Raw genomic sequence first — 15,178 nt, forward strand, 5'->3', positions numbered from 1 at the left:
GTCGGTCACATCACCCTGGAACAAATTGTATATTATTTAATTTTTTATTTTCGTACAAGGGCCTCATTTGAAATATATTAGGTATATAGGCACATAGTAATAAATAATGAATAATGTATCATTTTATTTATAAATTATAATTTACAAGCTTTTTTCCTTGCTAAATAATCATCGATTTTTTTCTAGGTGATTTATTTAGTGTTACATAGCCTATAACGAAAAAAGTAATGGACAAATTAGAGGCCTCTAAATAAATTCTAACTTTCGAGGCCCGGGGGCCATGCCCCCCCCTTAATCCGGGCTTGGATTGATTTCGTAAGAACGTTTGTGGTACGTCTTGCCGTAAGTAATGCAACCATACTATCTAAAGCCGTGGGGTACACGCATGTGAAACATAAAACCCGTATTCTAGTTATGAACTGATATTCCAAACATAAAATATTATTAGCACTAGCCACCAATTAACTATATTATTTATTAGTAAAAAATTATTTTGAAATACCTAGTATACGACACAATAATTGTGAATGTGGAAAAGGCCGTGCTTTTAAATCATGGATCATTTTTTTAACCATGTTTTAAATGTGAGTAATACGAATTAATTAGCGACTACTTATCAACACTTATCAAATATTCCTGGACCCCCAATTGTATGACGTTATCATAAATCAACTATACACAATATATTAAACATTCTCAGATTATAAGATAATATTAGATAAGACGAGTTTTTTTAAATTATCTAAATGACGCATACGAAAAATGTAATTAGATAGTGCTGTCATTACACTGCCAATTGAAGCATTCGAATTGGTGTAAAAAAGTAAAATATAATATTATAGTGTAAATTCTGTTTTAACCATCAAGATTTATTGTATTCAATTTAAAATAATTGTAACTATCTGCTAATGCAGCCAAATTCCAGTATCAATTTAAAAAATAAATACATAAATAATGGATACTTGGCAATTCATTTTTATGTATATTTATTGTAATGGAATTGTAATTTCAAATACAATATTTAATTGAATTAACTTGATAACATACAATTATGGAGCACTTATACTAATACACAAGGAATTTCCTAACAAAAAATTTTTTTTTACAACCAAGAATTTTCTAGTTGCGTTCAGTATTTAAAACTTAATTTTATTTAAAGACATTTAAAAATACTTACCAGTAAATTAAATTCACGCAACAGACGATATAAATATAAAATACATGGCGATAACTGACTTTATGATTATAAATCAATTTATAGAGATTAATTATTATAAATTCATTTTTAGTTCATTGAAAATACCTACTAGTCAAGTAAAACTATTATTTACAACAAAAAGAAATAAATTGACAAATATTGTGATTTTGAAGAATTAAATTTTAATATAATATACTAAATAATTTATTAGGGTTACTATTAAGCAACTTTAATATTTTATATTTAGTTCTTGACCAAAATAACCTATTAATAGGTTTTAACAAAAAAATCAAATTTATTTACAGTATGCTTGGACATAATCACGATAAAATTCATTAAAAAAAAAAAATTAAAATGACAAGGTATTCTCTATTTATAATATTATTACATTATAATCAACATGTAAGTATAAATACTTAAATGTTGATTTAATGTAGTAATCAGCTTCTTTCTTATAAATAAACACAATCACAATGTGTATTTTATAGCTTATAATAGTAGTTTATTATTAATAAGAATGATTAGAAATAGTTCGAGGAGCATAAGTGAACATATGTCACCAGTGATGATCCAGTCAAATAATAATACGTTCAGTTGCGCCTGTAAGGATGGTATGGTTGTGCTTGGTTTGAATTATAATTATTCGCTCTGGTTGGTCCTGGGGCGTTATTGTACGTCGCCGCCGGTACTCCGGCGGAAACGACTGGCGTCACTACTGGGGCCACTAAATTATAGAAAGTTGACAATTTAAATACCTAATTTTCAATTTCAATTTTTTCTTTTGAAAAAATAGAACATTAAAAAGATAGAAAAGAATAGGCAACACTGCAAGTAAGAAAAATTATGTATATATATATATATAAAAAAAATGGCCGACTTTCATAACTGAATGACATTCTTTACTTAAGATTGATGGAGACAATAGAAAATGATTTTTATTGCCAGTTTGAATAAGTATGGGAAAACACATTTACTTACAACTCGCAATGTCGCCCAAAAAAATAGGAGGGGAATTAATTAATAATGGACACTCAATTGTTTGTATTGTTTTTTTTTAATATTTAAACAATTATTATTATTATTATTATTATATTATTATTTTGTTTTAAATCACGCCAAAAGCGACCTTCTACATCATTGAAAAAACACTAACTGACAATAAATAATAGGATTTTTTCTCAAAATAAAAATTGTTACAGGCTAAAGTATTAATAATAAAGCTCAAATTTGTATTTTTTTTCACAAAATAATTAAACATTCATAAATAATAAATAAAACGAGAAATATATAAATAAATATCTATATAAATATTTCATAGCTTTTGTCACAGGTTAAAAAAGTTCTCAATCGTGTCCTATCCGTCGAATATATAAAATGTCTTGATAAAAAAAAATTCAATAATTAAAACAAATTCTTATTTAAGACCATAACAACTGTAAACCTAGACTTATTTTGTACAAAAAATATGCTTATAACTCATCACATTTAAGTCGTTAATTCTTTAAAAATATAGTTTTGGTAAAAATCATTTTTTGAGAGTAATATTCTCAAAAAATAAAAATTATTATTACTAAGAAAATGTCATCCTATAAGTAAATACAGATAATATTACTTTAAAGTTTATCCACTAATTGTGTAATCTTAAGTTTATTATTAAATTTTAAAAATAGTGACTTTATAAAAAAAACCAGTAACTTACTAGGACGAGCTTCTGTTATATATTATATATAAATATATATATATTAAAAAAAAAAAATGACAAATAGTCGGGACAAGATATTTAAAGTAACCTTGACTTATTCATTAAATAATTCAACTTCTACTTAAAAATGAAAACAACACTTATTTTTTAAACGATTCGAGAATCTTCCTTAAGCCTGTATGTACATTAAAATTTTTTTACCAATTAATCAGTCCAGTGGTTCTTTAGCTATCTATTACAATGTGATTTTTAAAAGTAATTTTATAAACCTAAGAGCTTGAAATTTACCCGAATTTTGTTAATATTATTTATATTCCTTAACCCGATTCCCTTCACACTAAGTTATAAAATAATTATATTCGAAATATTTTAGATGTACTGCCTAGTCTCACTTTTGGTTTCACCTTAAAAAAACATGGTGCCGTTACTTTTTTTTACTTAAGACCAAAGAAAAAAATAAACAAACTATGATAACAATTGTCATATGTCTAAAAGAAAAAAAAAACAGGCTAAATTAAATATATAATAATAATAAAAAAAAAACCATTAGAATCTAGGGAAATAATAATTATTACGCTAAGTTCCATTTGTTATTCGAGTATAAGTTAAATAGTATTATGTAGTAATTATAAATAGATTGTATTAATATAGATATTTAATATATAATTCTATTATATACGTAAGAATTACAAATATTAATCGATACTATAATATTCCTAAATTTTTCTTTTTTTTTAAGTTATATTATTTTTAATTGTTTCGTTATTATAATAATTGTGTTACCCAAACCAGTGAATATTGAGAGAAGTGTTAATTGAATTCAATCAGTCATGAAGTGGGCCATTCTTTAAAGTCAAATGGCTTACCATACCCACCGCCAGACCCGAGGCCAGCGGCTGTGCCGTCCGCCCCTCTATAAGTTTGGCCTGCACCATAGCTGGTCGAATCCTAAAAATATAATTTACTCCAATATTATCCCATAACAAAAAGTAAAATTATGTATCTATTACTACTGCTATCACTACATCTACTATTATTACTACAACTAACTACCATTATTATTGATTACTAAAAAAAAAACAACAACAATAATAATTAATGATAATAATAATAAATAAAATGATAACAAACTTAAATTAAATTTAGTATTATCTGCCTTTCAAAATAATGATACCATAGAGATGTAAAAATAATAAAACTTATATTTTTTTTCAATAAATGAGTAGTATGTGAATTGCATTTGTTATTAAATAGGTACATGTCATTAGGAAAACAATAAAAAAAACATTTTAAATTCACAGAACCATAAGCAAAATATAATTTCTTTCATTAAGATACTATCTGATTAAGCAGAATTTTAAAAGGCAGTATAAGCTCAATTTAATTAGAACATGTGCAAATTGTACGGCCTTTATATTTATAAATTTTTTTTTTAAAACTAAGATTAGGTTTAAATTTTAAATGAAATAAGTTGAATTAACTTCTTTTAACTAACATTTAGTAACAAAGATTAACAAAAAATATTTAAATAAAAATGTACATTTAATTTATTGGTATTATTAACAATGACATTTAAATTTGTTATTGTAACTATTGTAAATGAAAAAATTAAAATAGTCTTTTTTTATTTTGAATGTATTTGATGAGATTCATAAAAAATTACCTATGAAATAAAATCTCAAACATGTCCAATAAAAAATTCTCAAATACTGTTGTAAAGTAAATTTAAATAACGAAATGAAGTTCAAACCATTTACTTATTAATAATATTAAATAATACAAAAAAAATATTAATTTGATATGTTATCTTAAAATAAATTATGTAGATTAAATATCATTAAAAATATCAAAAATAGTTATGATAAAAATCTTAATTATATGTAAATAATGCATATAATAAAAAATAAATATTGTTAACAATATTACTAATATTAAAAGTATTTAAAATTATAATTAACCAACTACTAGTACTAACATAATACCTTAGTAGTTAGTACATATTAAAACCATTTAGTAATTTATTATTTAATTACAAAATCTTAATTTATAATTATGTCTAAACATTATGTATAGCCAAAACAGTTTAAATTTTCATATTTATGAGATATTCTTTTATTAAAGCTAACTGTTACAAAAAAAAAAAAAAAACAATTTTATTGTTATGGTTTTTAAACCATCAACCCATTTTTAATTTTTAACTAGGGTCTAAAATATGCCACAAAAGTAATAAATCTTAGATTTAATATATATGATTATAATAGTAAGGAATATTCTTAGACAAACTATTTTCCATATAACAACTTAAAAAACATTAATAATAACAATAATATTGATGTAACATGAAATCATATTTTAACTTATTTTTTAAGTACTTAAATTTCAATATTTAATCCTCACACATGGATGAAAATCAAAATACTTTTGAACATTAGGTAACATATAAAAATAGAAATTATAGATTTATACGCAAATAAATTGAGGTACAATGTAACTTCTAATTGTGTTTATCACATTCAATTGTCTCATTGTACTTAAATGTTCATAGATTTAAAGCTGTTTTGGGATTAGTCAATTATTATGATAAATTTGATTATAAATGTCTTATAAAGTGAGTACCGTGGATGCTTTACTTAAAAATAATCGCAAATTCTATTAGGGAACCGAACAAAACATATACTAAATCATAACAACTACAAATATATGTCTTTAACTTTCTTTAAGTATTATCATAAGTTAATAAAATAAGATTTCATTGTTATACAATAATTAGTTTTAAATTCATCATTGAATAATTCAAATTTTTGGAAAAATGATAACTACAACCATTGATAATAAATACTATTATTATATTACAACTGACATTCACCAAGTATGAGTTAACATTCAAATCATTATTCAGCTATCCAATTAAAACTTAATTCTGTGATTACAAATATATTCTACAACTAACATTTAACACAAAATAATTTAATTAACTATATGAAGATTTTTCGTTTAGCTTGTATATTTAAATAGTCTAAATTAGGTTTAAAAACATTTAAAACTTTTAATTTAAAATAAATCAAGAAATTGAATAGTTACTTTTTAATAATTAAGTTATATGTTGGGTTTATATATTATAATTTTAAATGCATAAATTATTTAAAACCATACAATTTACATTGTCCTATATTTTTAGTTTTAAATATATTCTATTATACAAAAGTTACATAAAACATTTTAAATGAATTAAGGAACTAAAAGATCTTTATAAATTATTCAATAAATCATACCTGTTGATAGCCAGTGTAATTTCCATATCCAGCATAATCACCAGCTTTTTGTGGGGCAGTTCCAGGCGGAGTAGGTCCAGTGGCTGGTGCTGCTCCAGCAGAACGAGAATACATATCATCTGATTATGTGAGAATTTAATAACACAATTAAATGATTTATAAAAAATAAAAATATAGCCTACTTTGAGGTCCTGGCCCAGTTTGTCCAGGAGGTCCAGTAGCTGCCGCAGGTCCATTCTGGGGTATATTCCAATTCCAGTTATTTCCATAACTTGACTGTGGAGGTGCTTGAGGTGCTAAATAATTATACAATACAAATATAGAAAATGAATTTAATGCTAAGTTTAATGTGTTTACCATATGAACCGTATCCAGGTTGTTGAGGTGGAGCATAGTTTGACCCCCAAGTTGGAGGAGCCATTCCTTGACCTTGCGGTCCAGGTGGAGCTCCCCAACCCTGAAATCCACCAGGACCAGATGGAGTGCCATAACCTGGGTACTGAGATTGAGGAGTAGAACTCCATCCTCCTTGATAGCCTTGCATCATATTTCCTGGACCCATAGGCCCCATTCCACCCATGGGACCTCCCATTTGTCCACCTGGGCCACCCATGCCCATTCCCTAAAAACATAACTCATTAATAAATACTTAAAATAATTTAACTTTTTAATAAAAATAAACTGCTTCTATAGCCATTTAAGGCAGGAATTAGTTAGGAGTTTACTCAATGTTTAACAAATTTATCAACAATGAAAATAAAACGTTTGTCAAAAAAATATCAGAAAAGCCTTGGTACATAAACTTTTACAATAATATAGTCACTTAAAAGTGGTTTACTACAGATCATATGTAAATTAATTTTTATTATTTAAAATTGTTTTAAAGTATATTAAGTTATACAACTTACACCCATTGCTAAATGATTATTTTGATTCATGCCCCACTGATTGGCTCCAACATCATTCATTTTATTAGAATCTCTTGGTTCAGCTTTTTTAATTTCAACCTGAAACACACCAATATTAAATATGAATATTAAGTATTTAAGCTTTGATAATATTAACTGTTGATATGTTATCACATAAATTAAAAAGCATATTAAATAATTATACTTAGCAATAACTGAAAATATATATGATAATTACTATAATAGGTAAAACAGATTATTTCTATAATAATTTATAATAATGTATTATTGTTTATATGTATATATATATATATACATATCTTTAAACATTAACTTAAACTTATCTCTTAAAGTATGATTACATATTATAATTTTAAAAATATCCTTAGAGAAATAATATATAATTAAGATAAATATCTTTAAAATATGACAAGTAAAATTCTGCTTAATTTATGTTTTCACATTAAAAAATTATTTAGTAGAATAAATAAACACATCTAACTTTGTTATTGGTGTAAAAATGGATTCAATAAATTAAAAATCAAAGAAATTATAACATTTTGTTGAAAAAATTAGTCAATGTCTATTAATTTATCATTAACCTTTTCACTGCAACGTGTTTTTTATAATATAATATATTATATGTATTATAGTATTTAAATTTCAGTAAGAATAATAAAATTGTATCATGGAAATAAAAATAGTAAAGTGTAATTTTTACATCCTTCTTCGAGTTGTAAACAAATGTATAAAATATATTATTTAAAAGTTACTTAACTTTTTAGTTAAACAATATTTTACAAAAGGATATGATTTTATTTAGCAAAATTGTTTTAAATTTGGTAGGATTACATTTTAATAAATTGGATATTCAAACAGTTTAACATTGACTACAGTTTTGTTTATGCATTGTGGAATTTCGTTAAATTTACATAAACACAAAAAAAAAGGACAGTCTTTTTTTGATAATTATTAATCTAAGTACGTCTACTTTAAGTTGAAAAACTAAAAATAATATTTGATAACATGTCTAATATTATCGTTGTTTGACATTTTAGAATGTAACAATATTAAATAATATAAATTTTTTTATTGTGATAGTAAAACTATTGCTCAATAGATAACTTAATATGCAGTAAAAACATTATAGTACAATAGAGGCAGTGAAAGGGTCTAACATGATTTAGTTAAGTTTATTTCATCACCATTATCATATATAAATTGAAACAATCAAGTACCAAAAGAAAAATATTAATATATAGATAAATTATGGTAAAAAGAGTAACTTTGAATTTAAAATTATCTTGTAGTTTCTATTATAGCTTGAAAGCAGAATTGAATGTCAAATCAAAAAAATAATATATCTGTTTGGGATCAACACATATTAAATATTCAAAGTTACCCAACTTTACAGTTAGGTATTGGATTTTATTTACTAAAATAATAATACCTGTTTGCCACTAAGGTTGACAAAATGCTCGGCTACACATCTATCAACAGCATCATCATCTTCAAACGACAAAAATCCAAACCCTAAAAACACCATTGGTTACGTTATGGTGAAAATTCAACACCATGTTGACACTGCTAATAAGCTATTATTTAGTAATTTCTACAATAAATATATTATGTAATTAAAAGTAATTATCAAAATTATTGTAATAGTAAAAGTAGCTGAAGACATTAAATTACAGCATAATAAATTTAAAATAAATAACTGATTAAGAGGATACATGCAATCCTTCAGTCTTTGTATTTACAACACAGATATTATTTAAATTTGAGATGTTAATTTTATTATAAGAATAAATTGATCTATGATCGCCCCAAATTATCTAAGTTAAAAGTAATAATATTATCAAGCGCATATTGATGGCTTTAATTGATATTTTAACTACCAATTAAGAATTAGGATTGTAATATTTTTTTTCAATTCATCGTTATATTAAAATTAACAACCCAAAATATCTTTTTTAGTCAAACCCACCAGGATGAGAAGTTTATTGTATTATAATCAGCAACACTAATATATTAAGTTTAAAATGCTCGAATTATGGGTAAATTAAATAGTATTCAAGGTACATTACTAAGAAAAATTAAATTACTTACGGGAAATTAAAAAATAAAAAATGTCAGCGATACAAGTAAGAATTTGTTTGTTTATGTTAAATTTAAAATTGTATGTTTACCTACATAACACTTTAAATGAAAAATAGTAATATAAAACGAATACCTTATAACATACCATATGTGAAGTTAATACGAATAAATCCTTACATTAATTATTATTAAAAAAATAATTAACTAATATATTGATAATAAGTTAATAAAATATCATATAGTAGAAAATCACCAAAATTTTGATATTAGTAGCAGTGTTATAATAATACTAATTTAAATTAAGATACATAAATAGGTGTATAAACAAACATAAAAGATATAATCACATTTTTAACATCTTAATATAATAATATAATAGAACTAGTACATTTTATTTACGAAACAAAAACAGATGGGTAATATTTAAGGTTAAGAAAATTAAAAAAAGTTATTTCAATAAGTAATACTATTGAGAATACATGTATAAAATACTGAAAAGTTGGTTCAAAAGTGTAAATAAATGTTAGTATATTCTATATACTCAATTGTAATACAGTCAAATACTTAGTTCTAAGTCTCATAAATTGTAGATTTATGGTATAGATAATAAATTCTATTAAACAAAACAAACCTTAATATATAAAAATAAAATTTCAGAAAAGTATTACTTTTTAACATACCTAAATTAGTAAGTGTATAAATAAAACATGATTTTAAAAAAAAATGTGTAACTAGAAATCTTAAGTTTCATTAATGTCTAATTCAATCTTAAATTCTAAAAATAATTTATCTATATCTATTTTGAAACCTAATTAATATGAGAAAATAACCATTTTATAATTATACTATAGATAACTTATGAATGAATTAATTATATAAGTAGATATACCATTTAAATTGTTATTAAATTGTTTTATGTTTGTTTAGAAACCTAATATTTTTTTAAAAAAACTTTAGGTTAAAAGAAAAAATATGTTAAATATTACCTCTTGATTTTTTCTTTTCTTGATCATACATGATTACAACTTCCATAACTTTTCCATACCGTGAAAAAAAAGTCCTTAAATCAGTTTCAGTAACATTAGAGGGCAAACCACCCAAAAAAACCTTAGGATAGCTTGAACTTCTCTTTGGTTTTTGCAAAGTTCTAGGATTACATGGTTTTGGGTCGATCTATAAAAATAATAGATTTCATAATTAAAAAATTAGTAATTAATTATTAATAAAATTAATGACAATATTATCACTTACAGTGCGGCCATCCAAAACATGCGGTCCATTTTGTAGCACTACATTTACATTATTTGGATCAGCAAATGTGACAAAACCAAAACCTCTTGACCGTCCACTTTCACTATTTTTCATAACAACACAATCAATCACCTCGCCGTATCGATTAAAATATCTTTGAAGACTTTCTAAAGAAATAAAAAATACAAATTCATTACATATTTTTATAACAAGATGGTGTTTAGTACATTTTTTTAGTAACTTTTTGATCACCAAAATGTTTGTTTAACATATCTCAAAAATTGAAGTTAAGAGTTCATATTTTAAGTTGATTTTGAGTTTGTCCATTTATTTATTTTAAATGCATATTTAATATTAGTAAGCTTACCTTGTTGAGTTTCCCAGCTGAGTCCACCGACAAACAATTTTCTGCAATAATAATATTAAATAAAAGTATTATGTTGTTATATACAAATGAGTCAACCTAATAATTAGATAAAGAAATTATCGCCCAATATTAATTTATTTATTTGTTATAATATGTTCATATGAATTCGGTATTTAAAGAAAATATGTATTATTTTGTTTTAGTATTTTAGAATTGTATAACATTATTTTTGAACCTTTTATAAAATCTCCAAAAACGTAAAGAACCAAATAGGAAGCAATATTAAATAAAAAAAAAAAAATTATAGGGAGATAATTCATTTAGATAATAATGATAAAAATGATATAATTCATTTAGATTAGCTGAATTCTTTGAGTACTTCATTTAAATTTAATATTATTCAATAGTTTATTATTTTTTTTAAAGATTATTAAGAATGTTAGGTATTATATTTATTATATAATTTGTCTAATCGAGATAACTATATTAATATAGCTACCGTGTGTGTCACTGAAACAGATAACTTTCTATAACTAAGCATTTACCTATTTTTGAATACGGGTTTTAGAAAATTATACTTGACTACTGACCCTTCAATGACTTAATACATTTTATAACTCTTCTATTCCATGCTTGGGTAATACAAGTTTAATTATTTTGAATAAGAAGAATATTATTAATACCTAGTTTTTAAATAGGTAAATTGTTTTAAAGTTATTTTTATGCATTACCTTGTTGAAATTTTAAATCAAAAATATCCTAAATAAGACTAATTTTAATTAAAATATTGTATAATTATTTTTATGTTAATGTTTAATTCTTAATATCAGAATCCATCAATCTGATCATTATTTTATTTAATTTTATAAATTACACTGACGACAATGTTTGATTAGCTCTCATTTAGGGCTAAGAAAACAAGTTGATCAAACATGGCTTCATAAGCTGTGCACCATCTAAATTGTCATTATAATACGAGTCTACATTTCATAAAAAAAAATCATATTGCATACATATTGTAGAATACATGCGTAGAAAAATATGGTAGGTCATAGAAATTGATGAATAGGCTAGTAAAGTTTCATGTTCTACAAACTCAATTCAAAATTTGGTTAAGGTAATGAATTATGATGTTCCCTGTTTCCGAGGACACAGTATAAATACATTTTACAATGTAGGCACAAATATAGACATTTTTAATAGGAATACTGAGAATTAAATAAATAAAATTTAGGTGATCTCCATATTTTAATATTTCTAATATATGATTTTCTTTTTACACTAACTTTTTTGTTTCTTTTTGTAAATTAGGTGTAATATAAGTGATACCTAATTGTTTATAGTATAGGTATTATTCTTCGATTTACCATATAAAGATTAAAAGTTTAAAAAACTAATTTGAGAATGAATATAGGTAATAATATAGGTAATAAACTTTAAGTGGGCACAGAAGGTATACATGCATATTTGTTATGATAACCAGGGCTTTGTACCTGAATGATTTATGGATCAAACACCAGATTAAAAAATTTAAAGATATATTTCAGTGTTAATAACTATTATTATTGGTTAATACAGGCGTTTTTTATAGTTATTTTTTAAAATTTTTTTATATTATTTGCAAAATATTATTAAACAAATAATTAATTACCAAGTCGAAATAACCACATAGAATATATAGAAAATTATATTATTATATGAAGATTGTAAAATATAAATTATTCGGATTTCAGGTTAACCAGAACGTTTTATTAGAGTATTTTGAAAATAGAATCATTTGGGTTCTGGTTAATTCGGGTGCAAGGCCTAGATAATAATAATAAAGTACCTATTAAATAAATAAAACAAATAATAAGAGACGTCACACCCACATGTGTTGTCTCCGTCTTATAAATGTATAACGTAACAAAAACTGTTTTGCGCAGGACAACTTTTATCTTTCTGTGTTTGTAGTAGTGGCTCCAAAATTTCTAAACATATAGGCTAGAAAATTAACTATGCAACAGCGTGCCTATATTTTAGATAACATAAATACAATACAAGTTATTTGCTTCTAAGCATTTGGTTTTTTTTTCATTTACTTATAAAAAATGATTAGAGTGCTATAAAAAAAAGCATGCGGTTGCACAAATAAAGTTCTTTTTTTACATGTTGTGAAAATTTGATAGTTCTACAACAAATATGGTATGAGAAAAGTTGTCTTGCACAAAACAGTTTTTCGCCGTGTAGTACATTTGTAAGACGGCGACAAAACATGTCTGTGACGTCCTCCTTAAGAAGGTAAATAAATACAAATAATAATATATGCATTAGTTAGGTAAAAAAGAGGAATATACAATTTCTCTTATTTTTTGACTAACATGTTCATTGACTTAATAATCTTATATTATATTTGTATACATTAAGTCTTTAGTTATGGGTACCAGGAATTTTTTTATATATTTATATAAAAGCCGTAGTGATTACACAACAATGAAACATTTTAAATTAGGTTATATTAGTGTATAAAAGGAATTATACTAGGTAAAATGTATTTAGAACTTTGATTTAACTCTTCTTTTGGTTATTACCCACAGTAAAGGCCAAGAACTGTTTTCCTAACAAAATATTAACTAACAAATGAAAATAAGACAACTTTTTCACAAATTTTAAAGATGAATTGTAAATAAGCACCAGCTTATGTAACTAATGTAATTTGTTCTTTACTTAGTAGTTATATTGATATGATACTTAATAATCTTACCTAAATAAAAACTATAGGTGTTTGCGGGGGGGTATATATCATAAGCTCAAAAAACATTAACGTTCAAAAATTTAGCACTGGAGCAATCTCTCAAAATCACTAGTATATTCATATAACAATTAATCTCAAACAGAGAATTAATAATAATTCTATATAGGTAATTGACTACATCAAAATAAAATTGAAATATTGTTTTATTATAAAATATGGTAGATAGGTATCTAAATAAAATATTTATTTATTTAATAAATACGAGTTTGATTAAAATGTCATTTCATGTAACGTGAAATATTTGATTATTACATTTATTACAATAAGCTTATGTTAAAACTTTTTGATAAAATGTTTTAATAACATAGGTAGTCCATATGTATCTTAAGAAAAATGTGTGGTATAAAATTGTTTTATTAGACAGATAAAAATCTAAATAACATAGGTTAGTAAATAGGTTCAATAGGTTTGTTAGTTCACAGGTATAAGTATAATGTTGGAATATTAAAGCAGAGTTCCATAAGAAATTTATTTATTTTTGAATGGTAATAATCATAATCCACTGAATCATGTTCAGGAGACATCAGCTCACTATTGACTAATTAAATGTTTAGTAATTGTTAATGAAAACCGGAATAGATATCATAATAACCTCAGACATTTCAACCAAAAACAGAAAAATTAATAATTTTGATGAGTAAATCTTTTAAACGAGTTAATGTTACAGTCATATGCTTAGGTCTAAGAATTGATAATTATATGGAATTTATATCAGCAAAAGAGAAGTTACACATGTTAAAAGAAAAATACGAAATTGTGAAAACGCGTTTTTAAATTGAATAGGCGGCGGCCGAGTCGGATTCGAGCCGGTACTACTGCGAAAACAAAATGCTCATAACGGCAGAACAGATATAATTAGTGCGTGGGCGGTAAATCGGAAACGGATAATATTTAGGTTAAATGATTGTGACAATTATAGACAAGTGGAAGACAACGCTAGTCCATCAAACTTACCCTTGTTCGTCCTCTTCTAAATCAGATTTTCCTCTCATCTTGTAGTGTTCTATATTATATTGTATATATAAAAATATAAAATCAAATGAGTATAAAAAAAAAAACTATAAAAAGTAAACACAACGGTTGTCAAAGACGTGCAATAATATATGAAGATGTACAAAATTTTTAACGAAACACTAAGGTCTAATAATTGTCCGGCTGTCGGACATTTAGCATATCGAATCGACACAAAAACACGACACGTCCGACGCAAAATGGCGTCCGCATTTTTTCTCTCTCCTAAAATTTCGGCATTTCACGATACGCGGCGTTGTCGCACTCACGTCAACCGATTGATCGTATATCCAACGTCTTTGGGCGGACCCCGCGGTGGTTTCAATTTGGGCGCCGATAAATTAAAGTCGGCTAGTCCGTGATCGGCGATCAACCGCACAGACTTAGACAGAGACATTTGTTAATTATTATGTTCGGTAATCATAATTCTTCGACCAAAATCTGATAAATCCATTAAAATTGTCGTCGTACAGCCCATTATTAATCTTATGTTTGACATAATATTTTTTGTACCCAATACAACTTGCCGGGAAATTTAATGCGTCCGTGCGAACGATAAATGTGATAAACCAGCG

At 24.9% G+C, this 15,178-nt stretch overlaps 1 protein-coding gene across 2 annotated transcripts; it reads right to left on the bottom strand.

Annotated features, from left to right (window-relative positions):
* Positions 1-969: 969 nt before the first annotated feature.
* Positions 970-14,824, bottom strand: LOC100164936 (heterogeneous nuclear ribonucleoprotein 27C). 2 transcript variants are annotated; one of them, XM_003248224.2, is made up of 11 exons: positions 14,547-14,824; positions 10,799-10,839; positions 10,432-10,598; positions 10,167-10,353; positions 8,531-8,613; positions 7,081-7,179; positions 6,530-6,794; positions 6,355-6,468; positions 6,173-6,261; positions 3,767-3,848; positions 970-1,922 (listed from the first exon to the last, which is right to left on the bottom strand). In XM_003248224.2, the coding sequence occupies exons 1-11, from the start codon at positions 14,582-14,584 to the stop codon at positions 1,789-1,791; spliced, it is 1,299 nt and encodes a 432-aa protein (XP_003248272.1). In that variant the 5' UTR covers positions 14,585-14,824; the 3' UTR covers positions 970-1,788. The 2 variants fall into 2 exon arrangements, with proteins under 2 accessions (XP_003248272.1, XP_001951157.2); XM_001951122.3 differs by having other exon boundaries at positions 6,173-6,291.
* Between the last annotated feature and the right edge of the window lie 354 nt (positions 14,825-15,178).

The sequence above is a fragment of the Acyrthosiphon pisum genome, chromosome A3 (assembly GCF_005508785.2).
Source record: "Acyrthosiphon pisum isolate AL4f chromosome A3, pea_aphid_22Mar2018_4r6ur, whole genome shotgun sequence".
NCBI lineage: Eukaryota > Metazoa > Arthropoda > Insecta > Hemiptera > Aphididae > Acyrthosiphon > Acyrthosiphon pisum.